Source organism: Astatotilapia calliptera, chromosome 7 (genome assembly GCF_964374335.1).
Source record: "Astatotilapia calliptera chromosome 7, fAstCal68.1, whole genome shotgun sequence".
Lineage (NCBI taxonomy): Eukaryota > Metazoa > Chordata > Actinopteri > Cichliformes > Cichlidae > Astatotilapia > Astatotilapia calliptera.
Window position 1 is genome coordinate 40,235,459 of NC_137428.1, and position 20,273 is coordinate 40,255,731.

General features: G+C 40.7%; 2 protein-coding genes across 3 annotated transcripts in view; one reads left to right on the forward strand and one right to left on the reverse strand.

Annotated features, from left to right (window-relative positions):
• Positions 1 to 1,159: 1,159 nt before the first annotated feature.
• LOC113026173 (uncharacterized) lies at positions 1,160 to 10,876 on the forward strand. The gene is made up of 4 exons (XM_026174650.2): positions 1,160 to 1,197; positions 1,617 to 1,684; positions 4,214 to 5,686; positions 7,676 to 10,876. Exons 2-4 carry the CDS (start codon positions 1,674 to 1,676, stop codon positions 9,246 to 9,248), a joined length of 3,057 nt encoding a protein of 1,018 aa, XP_026030435.2. The 5' UTR covers positions 1,160 to 1,197; positions 1,617 to 1,673; the 3' UTR covers positions 9,249 to 10,876.
• Positions 10,877 to 14,370: 3,494 nt separating this feature from the next.
• Positions 14,371 to 20,273, reverse strand: part of lmbrd2b (LMBR1 domain containing 2b) — a 29,181-nt gene continuing 23,278 nt past the window's right edge. For both annotated transcript variants that reach the window (XM_080303664.1, XM_026174657.2), the window contains 3 exons: positions 20,124 to 20,238; positions 19,912 to 20,038; positions 14,371 to 16,714 (listed from right to left, as the gene is read on the reverse strand). In XM_080303664.1, the coding sequence (XP_080159790.1) occupies positions 16,651 to 16,714; positions 19,912 to 20,038; positions 20,124 to 20,238 (306 nt within the window). In that variant the 3' untranslated portion in view covers positions 14,371 to 16,650. The remainder of the gene's footprint in view (positions 16,715 to 19,911; positions 20,039 to 20,123; positions 20,239 to 20,273) is intronic.

The following is a 20,273-nucleotide window of genomic DNA, read 5'->3' on the forward strand; positions in this document are numbered from 1 at the left end:
ACAGTATACTGCCATCACTACAATATACATGTTTTACACACTCCTTTTGTTGTTGACATTTACAGGCTGTGTGCAAAATGCCACACTCTTCAAATTCATGCCAGCTATTATTTTTACGTCCAGTAGGTGTCCTGCTAGAGCAAATGAAGCTTCATGAAGCTTCGCGTTGGGGTGAACCAATTGGATGAAAAGCTTCAGTGCTTCATGGGGCTTCATCTGCCCATCACTAGAGAAAATCCATGTCATGTGTCGCTGTGTGCAGGCAGGAGTAGTGGACCCAAAGTGCAGACTCACGGCAGGCAAACGTGTACTTCAAACTCAGCTTTTATTGCTGGACGGCAAAAACGTAACAAAAATCCAAATAAACTTACATAAGCAGGCAGACAGAACACACAGCATAAACAAGGGTAGATCACAACACGGACACAGAGAAACACAGGGCTTAAATACACAGAGGGAGCAATCAGGGAATGGGTAACAGGAGGGAAACACAGCTGGGGCAAATCAGGCCTAACGAGACAAAGGAAGCAAAGCCAGACGCATTTACATGAGACACAGACTCATGTAAATGTAAACAGGAAACATAACCCAGACTGAACTTACAGACACAGACTCACAGGCAGGCACTACAGAGGGAACAGAGACGTGGGACCAGGGCAGACACAGACACGGAGATATAGCCGACAGGGGAGACAGCAACTAAGGATTACACAGAGACATAAACCATAAGACAGAACTCTAACAAAGAAACCAAAGACTGGAAATGATAAATAATATAATAAACTCAAAAACCCTGGGTCAACGACCCAGGCATCCTAACAGTCCACATTTCCTTATTTCTTTAGAGCTTGTGAAGCAATATGAACATACAAGGACAAGACTCAGCTATTTAAGTGTTTGATCTTTGCAGGCATTGACCTTAATGTTCACATCACTGGGATTATAGTAAATAATTGAAAAGGTTGAGGTAACGTTTCTAAACATACCCCACTTCCACCTACGGGTACTTTTTCAAAGACCTGTGAAAGTCTTCATTTTGAAAAGTAGGTACAGCAACTCCTGCCGTGACTTGCTGTGAGATCATGTGATCACACAGTATCTGTCTCTTCCTGTCAGTATAAAAGCTCTGAACACTCACGCCCCTCTGATCTCTCTGCCTCCTCAGCATCAGAAAGCTTCCTGAAACCAAGACAACAGGTAAGAAGCTAAGATTCAAACTCAGACTAAATGATTTCACAAAAACTGAATCAAATTATTCAATAAATAAATCTAACAGTGTGGAAAGCAGGAGAAAAGTTATCATCAAAAACTAAAATACCTTTGATTACAGAAAACTTAAAGCAGGAAAGCAAAATATAAATGTGATTTATATTTCTATTTATAGATCTACAGATGTATTCATGAGTGAGCACAGTTCATTTTTGTACAATAAACTGTAGAAACCTCGATGAATGCAGAAAGAACAAACTCTCAGTCTCTCAGTATCTCTCTGTAATTCTGACACTGAGTGATTCTGCACTCAGATGATGTGAGAGCGTCACAGAGGGGAACAAACACAGGTTCTGTATTTAAGTGTCCTCGTCAATATCAAATAAACACTCGATTTCTTTCCCTAGAGACCAACGCCTGTTTAAGCATCGCTGTGTGAAGACTCCTTCAGCCACATAATCACCATGGCAACAGAGTGAGTGACCACAACACTTCATTAGCTGATCTCTGGTAGTTACTCGCCTGCTGTTGTTCATCTTTAATTGTGGTCAAACAGCTTGTAGATGAATTACTGCCACCTTTAGGTATCAGTGGAACATGACATCCTCTGAGGTAGTAAAACAATGACAATACAGACAAAAAAAAAATAGATTAAAAAAGCAATCAGCACCTGACCACATGCACATCTCAGCTGCCACCACAGCTTTGAGTTTCCTGGACCAGTAACTCTGTTAAAAGACAGATATTAAGCAAAATTCAAATGTGTGGCACACCTGAAGGTGGAGGGTTTGTCCACCTTCAGCAGATCATCATCTGCTGTTTGGAAATGTATTCAGCCAACAAAAACATGCAAACTCTCGTATAATTTATGCATGAAGACCAAGAAAAACAGTGCATAGGTTGCTAATGTGAATCATTCAACATCGGCTCAGCTGCTCATTAGCGACAGACTGTTTTTGAGCTGTGTTTATGCAGCTCAAAAACATGAACAGAATCCACCTGTACTTGGGCAAAGATTTGTGTCCACAAAATATAGTGAGTGTTCAGGAAAAATGATAACATCCTGGACGAAGGATTATCATATGACACACTTATTTTACACAGTCGAAAAGCCTACACTGTAAGCAACATCAGCAGGCAAACTTTTCCAGATGACCTGAAGAGCTGAGCTGGATCATAGTTTACAAGTCAAGAAACACTCTGAAGCTGATGTTGGAGACCATGCAGGGAGGTGCTCAGTGTTTGTGATTGTCACGCAAGTAAAGGTTCAGTTTACAAAAGAATAATGAAAGAATCCATCTGCAGCCTTCCTGGTGGGTAGTAGACACTCTGTACCAAGGAAAACAGTGTTATCTTTACAGACTGCATACACATTAAGATTGTGTTATTCTGAAGCTGTCCTCTCAGTGGGAGGTTTTTGTACTTTGGAAAGCGATTATGTTCACCCCCTCATACTGATAAGGGTATTCTAATACAGTAGTTTGCCCACAGCAGACCTTTCTGACCTTCACATGGCTGCAGACATTGTTCTAGACAGATGTCAGACTTTGCGGTCAGCACCAGAATTCAGTCATCATGTTACAAAGCAACGGTGTTGTTTTAATGCACACAGAAGCTTTAGTATGCACAGGTTAACCCAGCTAAGAGTGAGAAACCAAATCCTTCCTGTCACGGCTCAGAGTGGGTGAAACTCAGAGCTGACTTTGCCAGGTGACTTTTGGGTTTGTTTTTTGTTTTTTAACTGACATATGAAGAGGCATGTTTGAGATGCATTTCAGTTTTTAAAAATATTTCATTGCAAAGGGTACCATGACTCAAAAACAAGTTTGCAAATAATAGTGCACGTGAAAAACCAGGTAAAGTGTTTCCAGCCTTTGTGAGTGCTCACCAAATCGTAAACCTCATCTCTGCATCTCTGCATATTTGCTGCTGTAAAATTTTTCCAAATCATTTAAAGTGCTATTAACATTAACATACCAGCTGAGCTCTGTGCAGACCCCAGTGCTGTATTTTTAATCTCAGAGGTTTTGTTTTTTTATTGTTTCACTTTTTTTAACGTTAAAATCTGTTTGTTTGCAATGATTTGCCTTCTTGTGTCTGATAAGCTTTAGTTGAGTTTTTTGTTGCAAATTCTGTGCTTCTGTTGACTTTGTTTATTTATTATCTTCACCTTGTAATGGAGCAGTTTGCAGGTGAAGCACATGCAATGAGAATCAGCACCTTTAAGTCTGAGGCCACAGGTCTCAGCCAGAATTGGGCAAAGTGCTCAAGTGGAGGAGTTTGAGTAATTTTACTGAAGTTAAGGGTCTCGTTCTTGAATGAGGAAATAGCAGAGCAGGAGGTTGACAGGTGCAATGAAGGGAGGCTCCGAAGTTGTCAATTTGCAGGTTGAGCGATATTTGGATCAACTATGGGCACAAGCACTGGGAAGTGGCTAAAACATTTAGATCAAGGATACTAGTGCCTGGGTTCTCCCTTAGAGATGGCGTGAGGTTCTCAGTCATTCAGGAGGGACTCAGAGTATGACCTGAGTCCGTTCTAAGGAGCCAGTTGAGGTGATATGGGTATCTGATATGGGTTCCTCCTGGGTGAAGTGTTACGGGCAAGTTCCACCAGAAGTAGAGGATAAACTCTGGGGGACGCCCAGGACATGCTGGAGAGATGACATTTCTCGGCTGGCCTGGGAACACCTGTGTTCTCCAGATAAGCCGAAGGAGGCGGATGGGGACAAGGTTGTCTGGCCTTCTCTGGTTAGGCTGCTGTTCCCATGACGCAGCTTCAGACAAGAGGTAGAAAATGTATTGATGGAAACTGTGTTTTATCATCTATTATATCACTTCTTTACTCCAAACATGCAGTGAGATCTACGCAGAACGATTAGTTTTAATAAGCATATAAGTTTGTATAAATTAAATAAATTTAATGAAAATGAAAAATTATGTACAAACACAAATGATACAGACATATAATTTCATACTGAATAAATTGTTTGATTATTCTGCAGGATGAAGAAAAACTCATCGAACAGTGTGTGGATCAGTTCAGGACCTCCTGCTATCTACAAGCTGAAACCGCAGAAAAAGAACTTTGGAACATTCACAACAGTCACTGTAGGTATAAAAAATCCAAACAAGACAAATAAAACCATCTTACTTGTGGGTGAAACAGGAGCAGGAAAATCTACTCTGATCAACGCTCTATTTAACTACACCATGGGAGTAAAGTGGGAGGATAAAGTCTGGTTTGAGATCATAGAGAAGAGCAGTCAGACACAAAGTCAGACATCAGATGTGATCGTGTACGAGATCTTTGGTTTTGAAGATAAAACTCTGCCCTACTCTCTGACCATCATTAATACTCCTGGATATGGAAAAAATAAAGGGATTAAACATGATGAAATTGTCAGGCAAACATTATTGGACTTGTTCCGATCAGAGGATGGGGTTCATGAAGTTCATGCAGTGGGTCTGGTGGTGAAGGCGGGGGAGAATCGTCTTGCTGACCGACTCACGTACATCTTCAACTCAGTGCTGTCTTTATTCGGAAAAGATGTGGAGAGAAACACTGTTGTTCTCATCACACACTCGGGGATTGGAACACCTACAACTACACTTAAAGCTTTTGATGATGCAAATATTAAATGTGTCAGAAATAAGGAAAATGTCCCTGTTCACTTCCTGTTTAATAACCAACAGAACCTCCTGAGAAAAAATGAAAATGAGTTTTTTCTATTGCACGCATGGAAAGTAACAAATACAGAATTACGTCGATTAAGAGAGTTCCTGGAGAAAACTTCACCTCAACAACTGGAGACATTTATGTTGAATGAACGAATCAGACTAACAGCCTGCATCCAAAACCTGCACGAACGAATTGAACTGACTGAACTGAAACAGTCAGAAATCCAACAGTTTCAACAAGCTCTGATGAATAAAAACCAGGAGAATAAGAAGTTCACTGTTGAAATTGATGAGGTCTACAAAGAGAAACGACTTATACGTGGTGGGTTTTATGAAGGAGCTGTCTGCTGTATGGTCTGTGAGGAGAACTGTCACTATCCTGGATGCACAATTGCTTGCAACCCTGAAACCTGTGAGGTTATGGAAGAGGGCCACTGCACTTCATGTACTCGTAGGTGTCCTACATCACATCATGTGAAAGACAAGTGGAGGTATGTGACCAGTAGAAAGAGAGTTCAGGGAACCAAAGAGGAAATAAAAATGAAGTTTAAGAACAAAGGGAAACTTTTAAAACGTCTAAATGAGGTCATGAAAGTTCTAACCAGAGAGAAGTCAGAGTGGCTGGATGAGTCCTACCAACTTGTTGTCACACTGCAGCAGAACGTTAATTCAGTGTCAGCTTATGTACACGTGGAGTTCCTGATTGAGAAAATGAAGGAGAGAGGAGACACAGAGAAGGTCCAGAATCTGGAGGAGATGAGAAGCAGAGTGGATGAAAGAACCAGAGCAGCATTAAGGTATGTACATTCAACTAAAAGCACTTCAATAAGGAGAAATGATCTGAGAGATTTATTTAAGTACAGAGTTGAAGTAATAAACTGCTAATTGACAGACTGGAGTCCAACAACTGAAGGGACGTAGGGCAGGATCCCAGAGTCTAGATGGTGTTGGTAGAACTGAAGTAGCTGGACACTTAGCAGAAACTCTCTGTTGTGAGCCCTGAACACTGAGATTTAAAGCACAAACACCTACAGTTGATTGGCTGTGAGACGGTGGGCAAGAAAATAAGTAGACTAGAGTGAAAATGACTCTGGTCAAAATGAGCTGAATTTGACACTATAGGAAAGAAGAGTGAAAGACTAGACCTGCAGCCTAAAGAGCAGGAATGTATGCAGCTGAGTAACTACAAATTAGGGCTGGGTATCGTCTCTGATTTCTAACATCATTTAAGGTCCTGATTCGATTCGATCCCCGATTTCGATCCGACTCAATTTGAATTGGGGACATTTTGCCTCAGACAGTCAGAAATATTATAATTCTGATCACTTATCAGTACATATTCATATTTTTCATATCTATAAAAAGAAACCTGATACTTGTGAGACTTCATCAGAGGTGTAAACATCACAGCAGATACCTTTGTGTCAAAGTAACAATAAAACACAGAAAAACATGAAGGAGATTTTCCTGATCTGGTTTTTTATAGCAGATAACCTTAAAAATATTCTGCAGTAGAACAAAAATGAAAGAAAACCATGAATCAACATGTCAACAGTAACTGATGCTGCTGAAGTGAAGCAGAGTAATGTTACAAATGGTTTTTTAGACACAGCTAAGAGTTTTGCAATTAAAAAGTCTAAATTTCTTCGGTATTGAACAGCAGAAATGAGAATTTCATTTTTCATTTTTGAAAAAAAAGCTGATGCGTAATAAGCGAGGGAATAATGCAGAAAACAGAGATTTGAGATGGGAAACTGTTTTAGTACACTGACAGAGAGAGAGAGAAAGAGCTGTGCAGGAAGTGTGATTTTATCATAGAAGCAAAACAGCAAAGATAAGAAGAAATTAATGACGATATTTATCAAATATCTTTTGCTGCTGGTTCAGTCAATTTTGGTTGGAGAGTGATGAGACCTGCAGCATCAGAATCTGTGAGATGTCAGCTTTCAGCCCCGACGGCATGTCTGCGTACATTCTGTCAGGTGAGAAAGCCGACATCTCACAGATTCTGATGGGTCGGGTCCACGCATTGTGTTTACGTCTTTGTGTGGAATTTGTTTACCTGCTCTCTCCAAAAGTTGATTCTGTTCATTTGGACGTAGAGTTTTGTGGGAGAAACGTTTCGTCAGTCATCCAAGTGACTTCTTCAGTCTCAGCTGACTGCAGGTTTCCCCAATCTTATAAACAGTACATTTGCATAATGACTATGCAAATGTACTGTAGCCGAGCGTCTCAAGAGCCTACGTAAGGTTGAAGCTGCTCCATCTCTGGACCTGTGCCACTGTTTATTTTTTAAGCTAACTTCAGTCACACAGACTTGGAGAATGATTTCCCTAAATGAAATCTGTCGCAAAGAGTCTGCTTACCCAGAATCCTGCTTGTGATTGGTTTGGTTACTAGCAGATTACTGTGGTCAGCCACAGGTTGTCTGGGAGATCCTGGCTTTTCTATAATCACTCACCAACTGAGCAGCAAGACAACTTACAAAAGTGTCATTCAAACCAGAAATAGAAAAGGTTCACCTTCAAAGTAAAAGCTAGGTCTTTCATTTCAAAAGCAACAACTTTTACTGTGAAGGCAACATTCTCCATTTCTGTTTTTTTGTAGCACTCAGCTATTATTAGTTGGGAAGTGTTTGGAGACCAGTTAGCACTTCTTGTGCTACCTGTGGATGACTGTGGCAGTCTGCTCATGGCCAAAGCAATCACAAGAAGATTTTTTTGGACTCCTGACATGTAAATAATCACTTTAAGCAAGTAATGAGTCTATTTTTTTCTTCTATGCAGGATCAGTAACAGATTATCAGAGGATGAAAATGTTGATCTGATCTCTTCAGGATTTCCTGCTGTCTACCAGCTGAGACCAAAGAAAGAGACATTTGGAACTTTGACAAGAATGACTGTTGGTGAAAAAAATGTGATAAAAACAAATAAAACCATCTTACTTGTGGGTGAATCAGGAACAGGAAAATCTACTTTGATCAATGCTCTGGTCAATTACACCATGGGAGTGAAGTGGGAGGATGAAGTCTGGTTTCAGATCGTAGAAAACGTAAATACAAGTCAGACAGAAAGTCAGACTTCAGATGTGATCGTGTACGAGATCTTTGGTTTTGAAGATAAAACTCTGCCCTACTCTCTGACCATCATCGATACTCCTGGATACGGAGACACCAGAGGGATTGGATGTGATGAGATTGTCATTCAAAGATTATTTGACTTGTTCCGATCAGAGGATGGAGTTCATGAAGTTCATGCAGTGGGTCTGGTGATGAAGGCGAGTGAGAATCGACTGAGTGACCGACTGTCATACATCTTTGATTCAGTGATGTCTCTGTTTGGAAAAGACATGGAGAAAAGCATTGTAGCTCTGATCACACACTCAGATGGAAGACGTCCTAAAAATGCTTTTCAAGCTCTTGAAGCAGCAAAAATAAACTGTGCGAAAAATGAGAAGAACCAGCCTGTTTACTTCCTGTTTAATAACTGCCAGCATGAAGACCGAACAGAGGAAGGAGAATACATGAAAATTGCTGGTCAAATATCAGAGAAAGGAATGAGAGATTTCACAGATTTTCTGGAAAAAACTTCACCTCAAAAACTTGGCAAAACTGTGGATGTTCTGAATGAACGGATCAGACTGACAGCCTGCATCCAAAACCTGCAAGAGAGAATCAAACTCACTGAACTAAAGCAGACAGAAATCAGACAGATTCAAGAAGCTCTGAAGAAACATAAAGAAGGGATGAAAAAACATCAGAATTTCACTGTTGAACTTGATGAAGTCTACAAAGATAAAAAACATATAAATGGTGGAATGTATTTAGTTTTTTATAGAGGAGCTGTCTGCTGTAAAGTCTGTGAGGAGAACTGTCACTATCCTGGATGCACAATGGCCTGGTATGCTAAACACTGTGAGGTCATGAAAGATGGCTGCTGCACTGTTTGCACTGGAAAGTGTCTTGCATTAGATCATGTGAAAGACAACTGGATCTATGTGACAAAGACAAGAAAAATTCAGAGGGCTATAGAAGATGTGAAACAGAAGTACGAAAAGCACAAGGCAGAAAGTCAGAACACACTGAGCTTGTTGCAAAATCTTGAACGTGAAATGAACCAACTGACAGCAGAGAAGTCACAGTTCCTGGATCAGTCCTACCAACATCTTGTCAGACTGGAGCAGATCGCTCTGAAAGCTGATTCAGCGTCCACTATTGTCCACCTGGACTTCCTGATTGAGAAGATAGATGAGGAAGGAAACATGGAGAAGGTCCAGAAACTAGAGGAGATGAGAAGCAGAGTGGATGAAGGAACCAAAGTAGCTCTGCAGTACAGTTATAGTATGATCAAAAAAAAGTGAAAAAACAAAGATTCACTAAAGTTAAAAAAAACTTTTAATTTTTGATTTTGAGCTGTGGAGATACTTTAAACATCAAATCATTCGCTTTTTTGATTAATTTTTGTTTGATAAATATGGAAATTTGCACAACAAACCACACTGGTTTTTTTTTTAGGTCATACAAGATTTGTCAACTTAATAAATAAACAAATATAAATTTCTCTCCTTTCATCCCAGACTGCACCGTTATTAAGTTCCTCAGTCCTTTGCATCCATCCTTTACATTACTCCCATCTTGTGTCAGCAACCAGCTATTGATGCTGAAAGCACTTGTTTCATGCTCATAGGAAACTGTAGTCTCTGTTTTATGGGTTTGTCGATATCCAGGAGCTGGGTAAGCTGAGAGGTCCGCAGCTGTTTTCTGGTTGTTTGCACATGCACTTTGTGGATAAAATGCTGATCTGTGCTTGTAAATCCTTGGTCTGTGTTCACTTCTCTGACATCAATTACTGTCTGCACCATGTGTGGAATAAACGAGATTCAGTGATTTTTCATCCCAACAGATGAATTTCCTCTAGTTAACCACATTTACTAACATGTGTGATGTAGAGTTTGAAAAAGTGTTTGATAACTTCTTTAATATTATTATATAATTAATTATATCATTAATAATATTATTATATATTCTATAATATTTCATATTAGTCAGGAAGGTTATGATGATGATGGAGAGGGGAGCATGTCTTGTCTAATAATACAGGCAAGTTAAGCAGGTGCAGGCTCAGCAGCACTTGTCTAATATGACACCATGTGAGTGATGTATGGATGTTGTTGTTTGAAAAAAACTCCACCTTTAATTTTTATTCATATTTTAATCTTCCAATAGCTAATGACAGTTAACCGTATCACATAATGCTCAAGCCTTTTAATTCAGCAGATTGTTTTTTCTTATGTTATTAATGCATTTTAATATTCTTAAAAATAAGCATAGCCTAGCTTTATGTAAAAGTCACTGCATGCAATATTTTAAAATTGTGTTCAACTAATAATACACGATTAATTGATGTACAGTAACAGTAGAAAGATCATTGCATGATGAGAGAGATGGGGACTAGAAATCCAACTTCAGTGTTTGTGAAGAGTCCAGTCCTGAAATCTGATCTTCTTTCATCTGATTGGATTCTTCATGTGTGTTCATGCTCTGAATGACTGCTTGAAATATTTCTGATGACTCAGGCTGAGTGGAAACATTTGGATCCTTTCATGTTAGATTTGTTCAAATTCTCTCTATTCTGTTGTTCCACATAAAATCATCTCCTGCTTGATGCACTTTTCTGTCAATCCTCAATAAAATCTCTGCTCCATTCAGTAAGTCTGCTCATAGTGTCTTCACTGGATCATCAGTTGTTTCTCTTTGTAGGTTCTTAAAAGTCAGGTCTACAAATACTTACACAATAGCACAGTAGCACACCTTTTGTAATTTGGCCTCTTTATAGCGACAAATTGTTCAAGTTAAACAACACTTTTTAATTCAAGAGGATGAACAATGATTTTGCATTAACTGTTTATGATGTTTACTTCTGTTAATCTTGTACAGATTTTGTTTTGTGCTATGGTTATTAAATTTAAATAAACAGTTTCTTGTTGTATTCATATATTTCTTTTAGATAAAGTTATTAGGGACCGAGAACTGAGAGTGCGAAGGCCCTATTGTATCTGCTTCATTTATTATTATTATTATTATTATTATTATTATTATTATTATTATTATTATATGGCAAACTCTCCTGCATACACCAAGTCAGCCTTCACTTTACTACAAAAATATTTACTTTAGATGTCCTGGGACTGAAATTGCTCTGACAGCATTGTCCCACATTTATTGGTTTTGTTGAAAAGGCATAATAACGGAGTGGGAGCATGTGAGGTTGTAGGAGGGAGGAACTATCTCATGAAAGTTAATGTGCGGTGAGCTCCAGTCCTGCTTCACATACAGTGAAATAAGCAGCAGCTGTCAAACGTCCTGCAATGGCCTGAATGCAAACAGTAAAAAGTGTTGGTAAGAGCTCTGAGTTTGAAAAGAGGTTAGTAGTAATTAAAACTGATCATTATATCTGGATGAAGCTTTCGAGATGAAACATTTTGTTTTCAGTGCTGTTCAAAGGATTTGAAACTGTGACTCAGCAGCTTACGTTAAACGTGAGACTGTGTCAGTCTCACGTTTAACAGCAAGAAAAAACTGAATCACAATTAAACTTTACACTGGGTATTTGTGCTTTGACAGGTGTAAATCCTGTACCAACCAACTGATGCAGACTGTTTACGGAGCTCTCAAACCACTTCCCTTTCTTTACTTCCTGCATGCGTGCGGTTTGATGTGAAAACAACTCAATGAGAACAATGTTCTCTGCTTAAACTGGCCCTGTTCACAGTTTGAAAACAGAGGATCTCTTAGATTTTCAGAACCCTTACCAAACAAAAGTGTGGTAGCAGAGTGTGCTGTCTACTTTACTCATTTTTGAACAATGACTGGCACAAATTCTTCTATAGATATTCTCTGGCTACACAGACCACAGGTTAAATATTCAGATTATCTGATCAGTTCCCAGACTAGTTCCTAGATTAGGCACAGATTAGGTGCAGGCTGATACGGTACAGGAACCTAGCAGCTGGTGGAGTCCCGATGTTGCATGATGCTCGCTGGAGAAGAGCCAGAACTTTTACATGTTTTATATCAATCACAGAGACTGAGTACATTATTTTACAACCTACATATAATATTTAACTATAACATTATATATAACATCAGTTCAGTTCTCTATACATAATACTTACAGTATAATTCTTTTCTGTAAAATATAAACACATGGATATTGTCTGCAATTCTTATATTAGTGACACGGACCTGTGTGTTTTATGTATTTATGTGTGTTTACAGTTTGTAAGCAGTTCACAAAGATCACTCTGATACCAAGAATTCGTTTGTGCCACCACAAACAAATACACCACCTGCCTCCTTCAATCGGCTACAGCTCAAAAGAGTGGAAAAAACTGCAAGACTACAGAAACCACAAGCTCCTGGTTACTGAGTCTGCAATGAGCGCTTAAGTGACAGTGTGCACAATAAACAGGAAATATATATATTGAATAGCTAATGACAGTATCACATAATATACAGACCCTTTCCAAAAAATTTGAATATCATGGAAAAGTTGATTTATTTCCATAATTCCTTTCAAAACATTAAATTTTCATAGATTATAGATTCAGGGCCCACAACTTAAATGATTTCATGCACTTAGTTGTTTATTTGTACATAATTTGGGCTTCCAGCTCATAAAACCCATGAAAACAGGATTTCGAAAAAATAGAATACTATGAAGACATCAGCCCAAATTTTGCAGGGCATGAATGATTTAAACTGAGTGTCACACATAATTCATCTACTACACAAAGAACCTGCACAGGTTTTTCCAGGTGTCATTAAATTGCTTCACTTTGATCCAATTGTTTCAGTTAGGTGCAATATGGGGAATACTGTAGACTTGACTGACCAGAAGAGCATCATTGATACCCTCCATAGGATGGGTAAGCCACAAACGTTCATAGCTAAGGAGGCTGGCTGTTCACAGAGTGCTGCGTCCAAGCATATCAATGGAAAGTCTAATGGAAGGGCAAAATGTGGCAGGAGCAGATGCACCAGCAGAAGAGATGACCGTGGCCTTCAGCGGATTATCAGACAGAAGATTCAAGAATCTGGTAGAGATCCAGAAAGAGTGGAATGAGGCAGGAGTCAAAGCTTCAAAACCACTTCTGAGCCTGAGCCAACGTCGCAAAGGACTCAACTGGGCCAAGGAGAAGATGGACTGGACTGTTGGCCAGTAGTCCAAGGTCCTCTTTTCAGATGAAAGTAAAGTGTGCCTTTCATTCAGGAATCAAGGTCCAAGTGTTTGGAGAAAGACAGGTGAGAAACAGAACCCAAGCTGCTTGAGGTTCAGTGTGAAATATCCACAGTCTGTCGTGTTTTGGGGTGGAATGCAGGTGTTGGTAAACTCTGCTTTCTTAAATCCAAGGTCACCGCAGCAGTCTACCAGAATGTTTTAGAGGATTTCCTGATTCCTTCTGCTGAGGATTTGTATGGAGATGCAGATTTCATCTTCCAGCAGGACCTAGGCCCTGCCCATACCGCCAGAAGCACCAAAACCTGGTTTGATTGCCATGCCATCACAGTGCTTGACTGGCCAGCCAACTCACCGGACCTAAGCCCCATTGAGAATCTATGCGGTATAATCAAGAGGAAAAAGAGGTCCACCAGACCCCAAAACAAAGAAGAGCTGACAGCAAGCATCAAGGAAATCTGGGCTTCCATAACTACCAGGCAATGCCACAGGCTGATTGCTTCAATGCCACGGCACATCGAGGCAGTGATTAAGGCGAAGGGATTCCCAACCAAGTATTGAAGATTGACATATCATTTTGAAAATATCGCATTTTGATTAATTTGATGTGATCCTAATTTATTTCTTTTTTTTCCTGCAAAAATGAGAAGTAAATGGTGATGTCTTCATAGTATTCTAATTGTTTGAAATCCTGTTTTCATGGGTTTTATGAGCTGGAAGCCCAACTTATGTACAAATAAACAACTAAGTACTTGAAATCGTTTAAGTTGTGGGCCCTGAATCTATAATCTATGAAAATTTAATGTTTTGAATGGAATTGTGGAAATAAATCAACTGGGCTAAAAACACCACAGCACTTTACAGGAAGGGCCAGTTTTTTCTCTATTTTTTGAGGCGACTGAGGTCCTTCAACATTTGCCAGAAAATGCTCAGGATTTTCTATGAGTCTGTTGTGGCCAGTGCGATCCTCTATGCTGTTGCATGCTGGGGGAGCAGGCTGAGGGTCGCAGATGCCAACAGACTTGATAAACTGATCCATAAGGCCAGTAAAGTTGTGGGGATGGAGCTTTTATTATCACTTCTATTTGTTGTGTCTGCTCTTCCGGGTTTCCTTTTAACAGTGAGTGCAGCTATTTCATAAAGTTTTAAGCAGCAGATGTGTTTGAAAAATAGCAAGAAACAAATGAAGGAAACCAACTGAAGCCATGCGTCGTATCTGAGACAATAACCAGGGTTAGACCAGGTCTGACACCTCAATCATTTTTATTGTGTAACAACACGGCAGCAAAGGACATTTTTATTTTGTCCCGGGAATAAATCACTACCAGAACAATGTGCTGCGATCATGGTGGACGATAAATATTCATCACCAGAATGATGAGACAGAAACACAGAAGAGCCATTTGTAAAGGCAGGAGGTCACTGAGAGAAGGTACAGTGTTAACAGGCTGCAAGAAATATATATACAAAGTCACATCTGTCTCTATCAGTTATTATCCCATATCATACAAAAGATATGATACATATGTACAGAGAAGTGTCCAGGTTCATCCTGACCATCCACCTTTCTGACTGAAGATCGTTTCTGCCAGCAGGATCTTCATCAACGCCACAACACTTAATGCCAATGCTATTTAAAGGGCCAGTTCTGTGTTTTTAGAGTTTCAGCTCACTTCATATTAATGTTATAAACTACTGCTTCATAAAAATGTGACTAAAGAAATCCCCCAAAGATCACTGTCATGGTTTCTTATTGTTTTTCCTACATTCCAGGCAGCCTCAGTCAATCTTTCAAAGTCAATCTCAATCTTTAGTTTATAATAAATACATTCATAAGCAGCTTGGTTTAGGAATCAATACAAGCCCACAATGACTTCTGGGGTTCCTCAGGGATCTGCTCTCAGTTCTTTATATTTCCAGTTTATTTTAATGTAAACAAAAACAAATATAAATCTAACAGCACACAGATGAAATACTGCTCACTTTACATGAATAAGTCAGCAGGTTTAAACTTGAACTGCCTACTTAGGATGAAAGAAACTAACGTTGGCTGCCTGGAAGGTAAGAAAGACCATCTGAAGCTCTAAAACATGACAACTTTGTAATAATGACCAGCCAGCGGTTACATCTCTAACCCTAAAAACTGCTTTTTAAAAGGTCACTTCTCTTTTTCTTACTTCCGTAATCCATGTATGAAGCAAACACCTGTCAATATTTCCTTCAACAGGACACAGTAATGTGCAAAAGTCTTGAGCTGTCCTTAATTTGTTTATAATTTGCTTCAAAGTCAAAATTTCTTGTAATATTTGAATGTTTTCTGAACAGTATGTTAAAGTCGCGTCCTTAAGAAACAGTTCAGCAGTGATAGATATAGCAGAGAGATATAACACAATAACACCGTCAGTCATGGTCTGATCTTCTCAAAGCACAGAACGACATAAAAAGAGTGGCATCATCATCATCATCATTATCCACAAAAGGGAGAAACATCCAAAGAAGAGCTTTGAATGTCCTTCAAGGAGCCTGGAGAAATGTTCCTGTAGATGCTCACAGAGTTCAGATGGGGCTGAAGGATGAAGGTCGGACCAAACATTCACTTTCAAGCTCGTTCGAACTGTAAAAACTCTGTTTTTGCCTCATATTCTTTTTTTTCTTTTTTTATAAATATTTGCACATATCAATGAATCGCTGCACCTATTTCCAGTTTTCATGCAAAATGTAAAGAAATGGGGCAAATGAGGGCTCAAGACTTTTGCACAGTGCTGTATGTGTATATATATATATATATATATATATATATATATATATATATATATATATATATATATATATATATATATATATATATATATATATATATATATATATATATTTATTAAGTGAAACTGGATTCATTCCTGTTTGAACACAGTGAAGTTGTTGTAGGTCGATCAAGTAATTAATCACAGAGTTTACAGTGATCACATGGTTTCAGATACCACCACCTCCCAATTAGCTTTAAATTACAGAGAAATACAGACTCAATTAGACTGCACATTAATCCCATAAACATGAAGCCCTGACCTCCAACATGACTGAGGGATTTCAGGTTTATCAGTGACTGAATCAGCGAATCCTAACAGCTCCCATCATGACAGACAGTTAAATAAATCTACAACATTAAAGAATAAACACTAGAAATTAAATATATTAGCAGGGCCTCCATGAAACCTGCGGATAAAGTGATTCACATTCATGTGCTCTGACTGCCTCTCCTGCCTTCATGACATGCAGTAAATTGAGGGTTTGATCTGTTGAGAAGCTCAGGCCTGCAGTCTGTCACATGCTGAGTAAATTTAATATTCCTTCAAAAGTGCTTTCATGGACCTGCAGCTGCATACAGAAACGGATGCAAATTGTTTATGTAGATGTTTGCAGGTGAGAGAAGTTCACCTGAGCGGCTTTTATTCAGTGTGCATGCCGAGTGCTGAGAGAAGGAGGTCATGCTGCAGGTGGACGTGTGGACAGTGATTCAGACTTCTCTTCTAGATGTCGTCAAATATTCGGCTACGAGATGACGACATGGACAGGTACCGTCCTCCAGAGTGCCTGAAAACACAAAAACACACAAGTTCACACATCTCTGGATAGGTCAGTGCAGACACATTAGAAACAGGTGTGCTTTACTCCAACACATTAAAGAGCACTGAGGTCAGCGCTGAAATGAACAAACTGACAGTTATTTATCAGAAAACTTTATAAAAAAAAACCTATAAGTTCTTTAAATTCAAATTCAAATTTTATTTGTCACACACACACAACCATACACAGTATGACATGGGGGTGAAATGCTTGTAGCTGTACAATGCCCGACCATTAAATGACAGAAGAAAAGTTCTACAATATTTACAATTTACTACAAAAATTTACAAATTAACTTAGGAATTTACAGTAAAGAATGTGCAAATAGCAGAAGAGATTATAAAGATAAGGATTATAAATTATAGGAATTATAGGATTATAGGAAATGTGTGGTGGTGCGTGTGGTGACGTGTGTGAGAGTCCAGTCTTATAGTGACGTGTGTGGGAGAGTCCAGTCCTACACCTGGTTCAGGCCCCGAATAGCCTGGGGGAAGAAGCTCCTCCTCATTCTCTCTGTTTTGGCCTTAAGGGAGCGGAAGCGCTTCCCAGACCTCAACAGTGAGAAGAGTCCATTGTTGGGATGGGAGAGGTCCATCATAATCTTCCTAGCTTTGGACTTGTACCGCTTGGTGTAGATGGACAGCAGGTCAGGGAGCTCTGATTGAATGATGCGTTCTGCCGAGCGCAACACCCTTTGCAGATCTCGTCTGTCCTGCTTGGTGCTGTTCCCAAACCAGGTGCAGATGTTTGCCGTCAGGACGCTCTCGATGGTGCAGGAGTAGAAGTTCTTGAGCGCCTTCAGTGGCAGATGGAAGTCTCTAAGTCTTCTGAGGAAGAAGAGACGCTGACGGGCTTTCTTAACCAGGGTGTTGATGTGACAGGACCATGACAGGTCCTGAGTGATGTGGACACCCAGGTATCGGAAACTGTCCACACTCTCCACTGGCGTGCCACTGATGATGAGGGGTTTGTAATTCCTCGCCTGCTTTGTAGTGAAGTCCACGATCAGCTCCTTAGTCTTGCTGATGTTTAGGAGGAGGTTATTCTCCTGGCACCAGGTCTCCAGGTTCCTAATCTCCTCCAGGTAGGCCGTCTCGATGTTGTCGGAGATCAGGCCCACAACAGCAGTGTCGTCAGCAAACTTGACAATGGAGGTGGTGTCGGATGTGGCTACACAGTCATAAGTGTACAGTGAGTACAGCAGGGGGCTTAAAACACAGCCCTGAGGCACTCCAGTGCTGAGTGAGATGGAGGGGGAGACTTGTTTTCCCACCCTCACTGATTGGGGTCTGTCTGTGAGGAAGTTGAGGATCCACTGACACAGTGATGAGTCCTAGATCCGTCAACTTGGTGAAAAGCTTAGAGGGAATTATTGTGTTGAATGCTGAACTGTAGTCCACGAACAGCATCCTAACATAATTCCCTCTGCCAGTGTCCAGGTGTCTCAGGGATGTGTGGAGCAGGTGAGATATGGCATCGTCTGTGGAACGATTAGTCCGGTAAGCAAACTGAAGTGAGTCGATGGTGGCAGGAAGTGAAGAAGTGATGTGATCTCTCATCAGTCTTTCAAAACACTTCATCACAATTGAAGTCAGTGCTACTGGACGGTAGTCATTGTGGCAAGCGGGCTGTTGTTTCTTTGGAACAGGGACAATAATGGACTGTTTGAAGCACGTGGGAACCACAGCTTGGGCCAGGGAGAGGTTGAAGATCTCCGTGAACACCGGTGCTAGTTGATCAGCGCAGGCTCTAAGGACCCGGCCAGGGATTGCATCTGGTCCTGCTGCCTTCCTGGTGTTCACCCTCCTGAAGGTGTTCCTCACGGCATGCTCTGTGATGACGAATGCATTTTCTTCACTGGTGCACTCCGAGCGCGCGCAGCCGTTTGTTGTTTTAATTGCTGCGGCGTCGAAGCGAGCATAAAACGTGTTCAGCTCATCAGCCAGTGAAGCATCTGCATTCATCATTGAAGAAGCTGGTCGTTTATAGTCCGTTATAGTCCGCAGTCCTTTCCACAGGCTCCTAGAGTCGCACTGTCGTAGCTGTGACTCTAGTTTTTCCCCGTAGCTCCGCTTTGCCTTTCGGACCGCGCTGCGCACGTTGTAGGACGCAGCCTTGTATAGGTCCATATTACCGGAGACAAGCCCTTCATTGTAGGCAGCGGTGCGTGATCTCAGAGTGTCGCGGATGTTTTTATCCACCCACGGCTTCTGGTTGGGAAACGTTCGGATGATAGTTCTTTCTGCTGTGTCATCCGCTAGTTTCCCGATAAATCCCACAACCGCTTCCGTAAACGGAAAACTATCCACACTTCTCTGTCTCCACTTCTTCACCTTTTCTTACTGAATCCACCCAAAAAACATCCAAACATTTAAATATTATTTCTTCCTTTTGCTTTTTAACAACATTTTGGTTAGTTAACCCTTAGTTAACCCTTTTTTAAATATTTCTGGCTGGTGCATGCAGACATCAACCCTGCAGGTCACGGACATTTTACATCCCGCCAACAGACAGGAGCTAAACATGAGCAACCAAAGTCAAGTTATCTGCATTTGAAACTCTATCCATCCATTCGCTTCTGCTTCTCCTTTTCAGGGTCGCAGGGGTCGCTGGAGCCTATCCCCTATCCCCACTAACTACATGTCTTTGGACTGTGGGGGAAGCCGGAATACCCGGGGAGAACCCACGCAAACACAGGGAGAACATGCAAACTCCACACACGCCCTCCACTCCCTGATGGTGAACTCAGGACCTTCTTGCTGTGAGGCAATAGTGCTAATTTGAAACTCCTCTTTAAATCTATTGGGGCAATAAAAACAGCAGGTTAGGGGTCAGCAGGAGGATCTGATGAAAACCGCTTCCCACGTACCACCAACAAGAGTGTTTGGGTGTCACGTCTCTGCTGTGTTGGCTTGGGGCCATTAAGTTATGCACTCTTGTGTTGTACTGTAATAACTTCCTGAATCTCATCCTGGATAATTATCCGTATTTAAAAAATAAAAAAATAAAAAAAAACACACTCTGAAATGAAACAGCAGTCAAACTGAAAACTATTAAAATACAAAGTTAAAGAATTAAACATTACCAGCAGCTGAAAACAGGGAAACTCTCAAACGTGCATCCCAAACACAGTGGCCTAACCATGACGATGACACCATGCTTACCTTCCAGACTCAGCGTCCAGCGGGTCATCTGTCAGCGCTTCGGCGTTGAAGTCCAAGGGCTCGGCGTCCTGCAGCAGCTCGATGCGGTCCCTCTCTGCTCGGCTCCCAGACCGGGAATATTTAGCCTCTGTTCAAACAACAGGAAGTGCTCCGTCACCCGAAAACCACCAAAAACACCTTCAGAGAGCAGCGCCGACCACCTGCTGACTTACGTCTGCTGTTGCTGGAGCTCACGGTGTCTGAGTAGCTCGTCTCCTTCATCTCGTGGCTGCTCCTGTTCCTCGCAGCGTAGTCTTCTCTCGGGTTCCCGTAGCGCTCCTTCCACTCCTGCAGCAGATGACACAACACAAACAGATCAGGAC

Bases quoted from the DNA above. Each gene is read 5' to 3' on its own strand.
- LOC113026173 (XM_026174650.2), top strand. The intron at 5,687-7,675 runs GTATGTACATTC...TCTTCTATGCAG, and splicing joins AGAACCAGAGCAGCATTAAG to GATCAGTAACAGATTATCAG.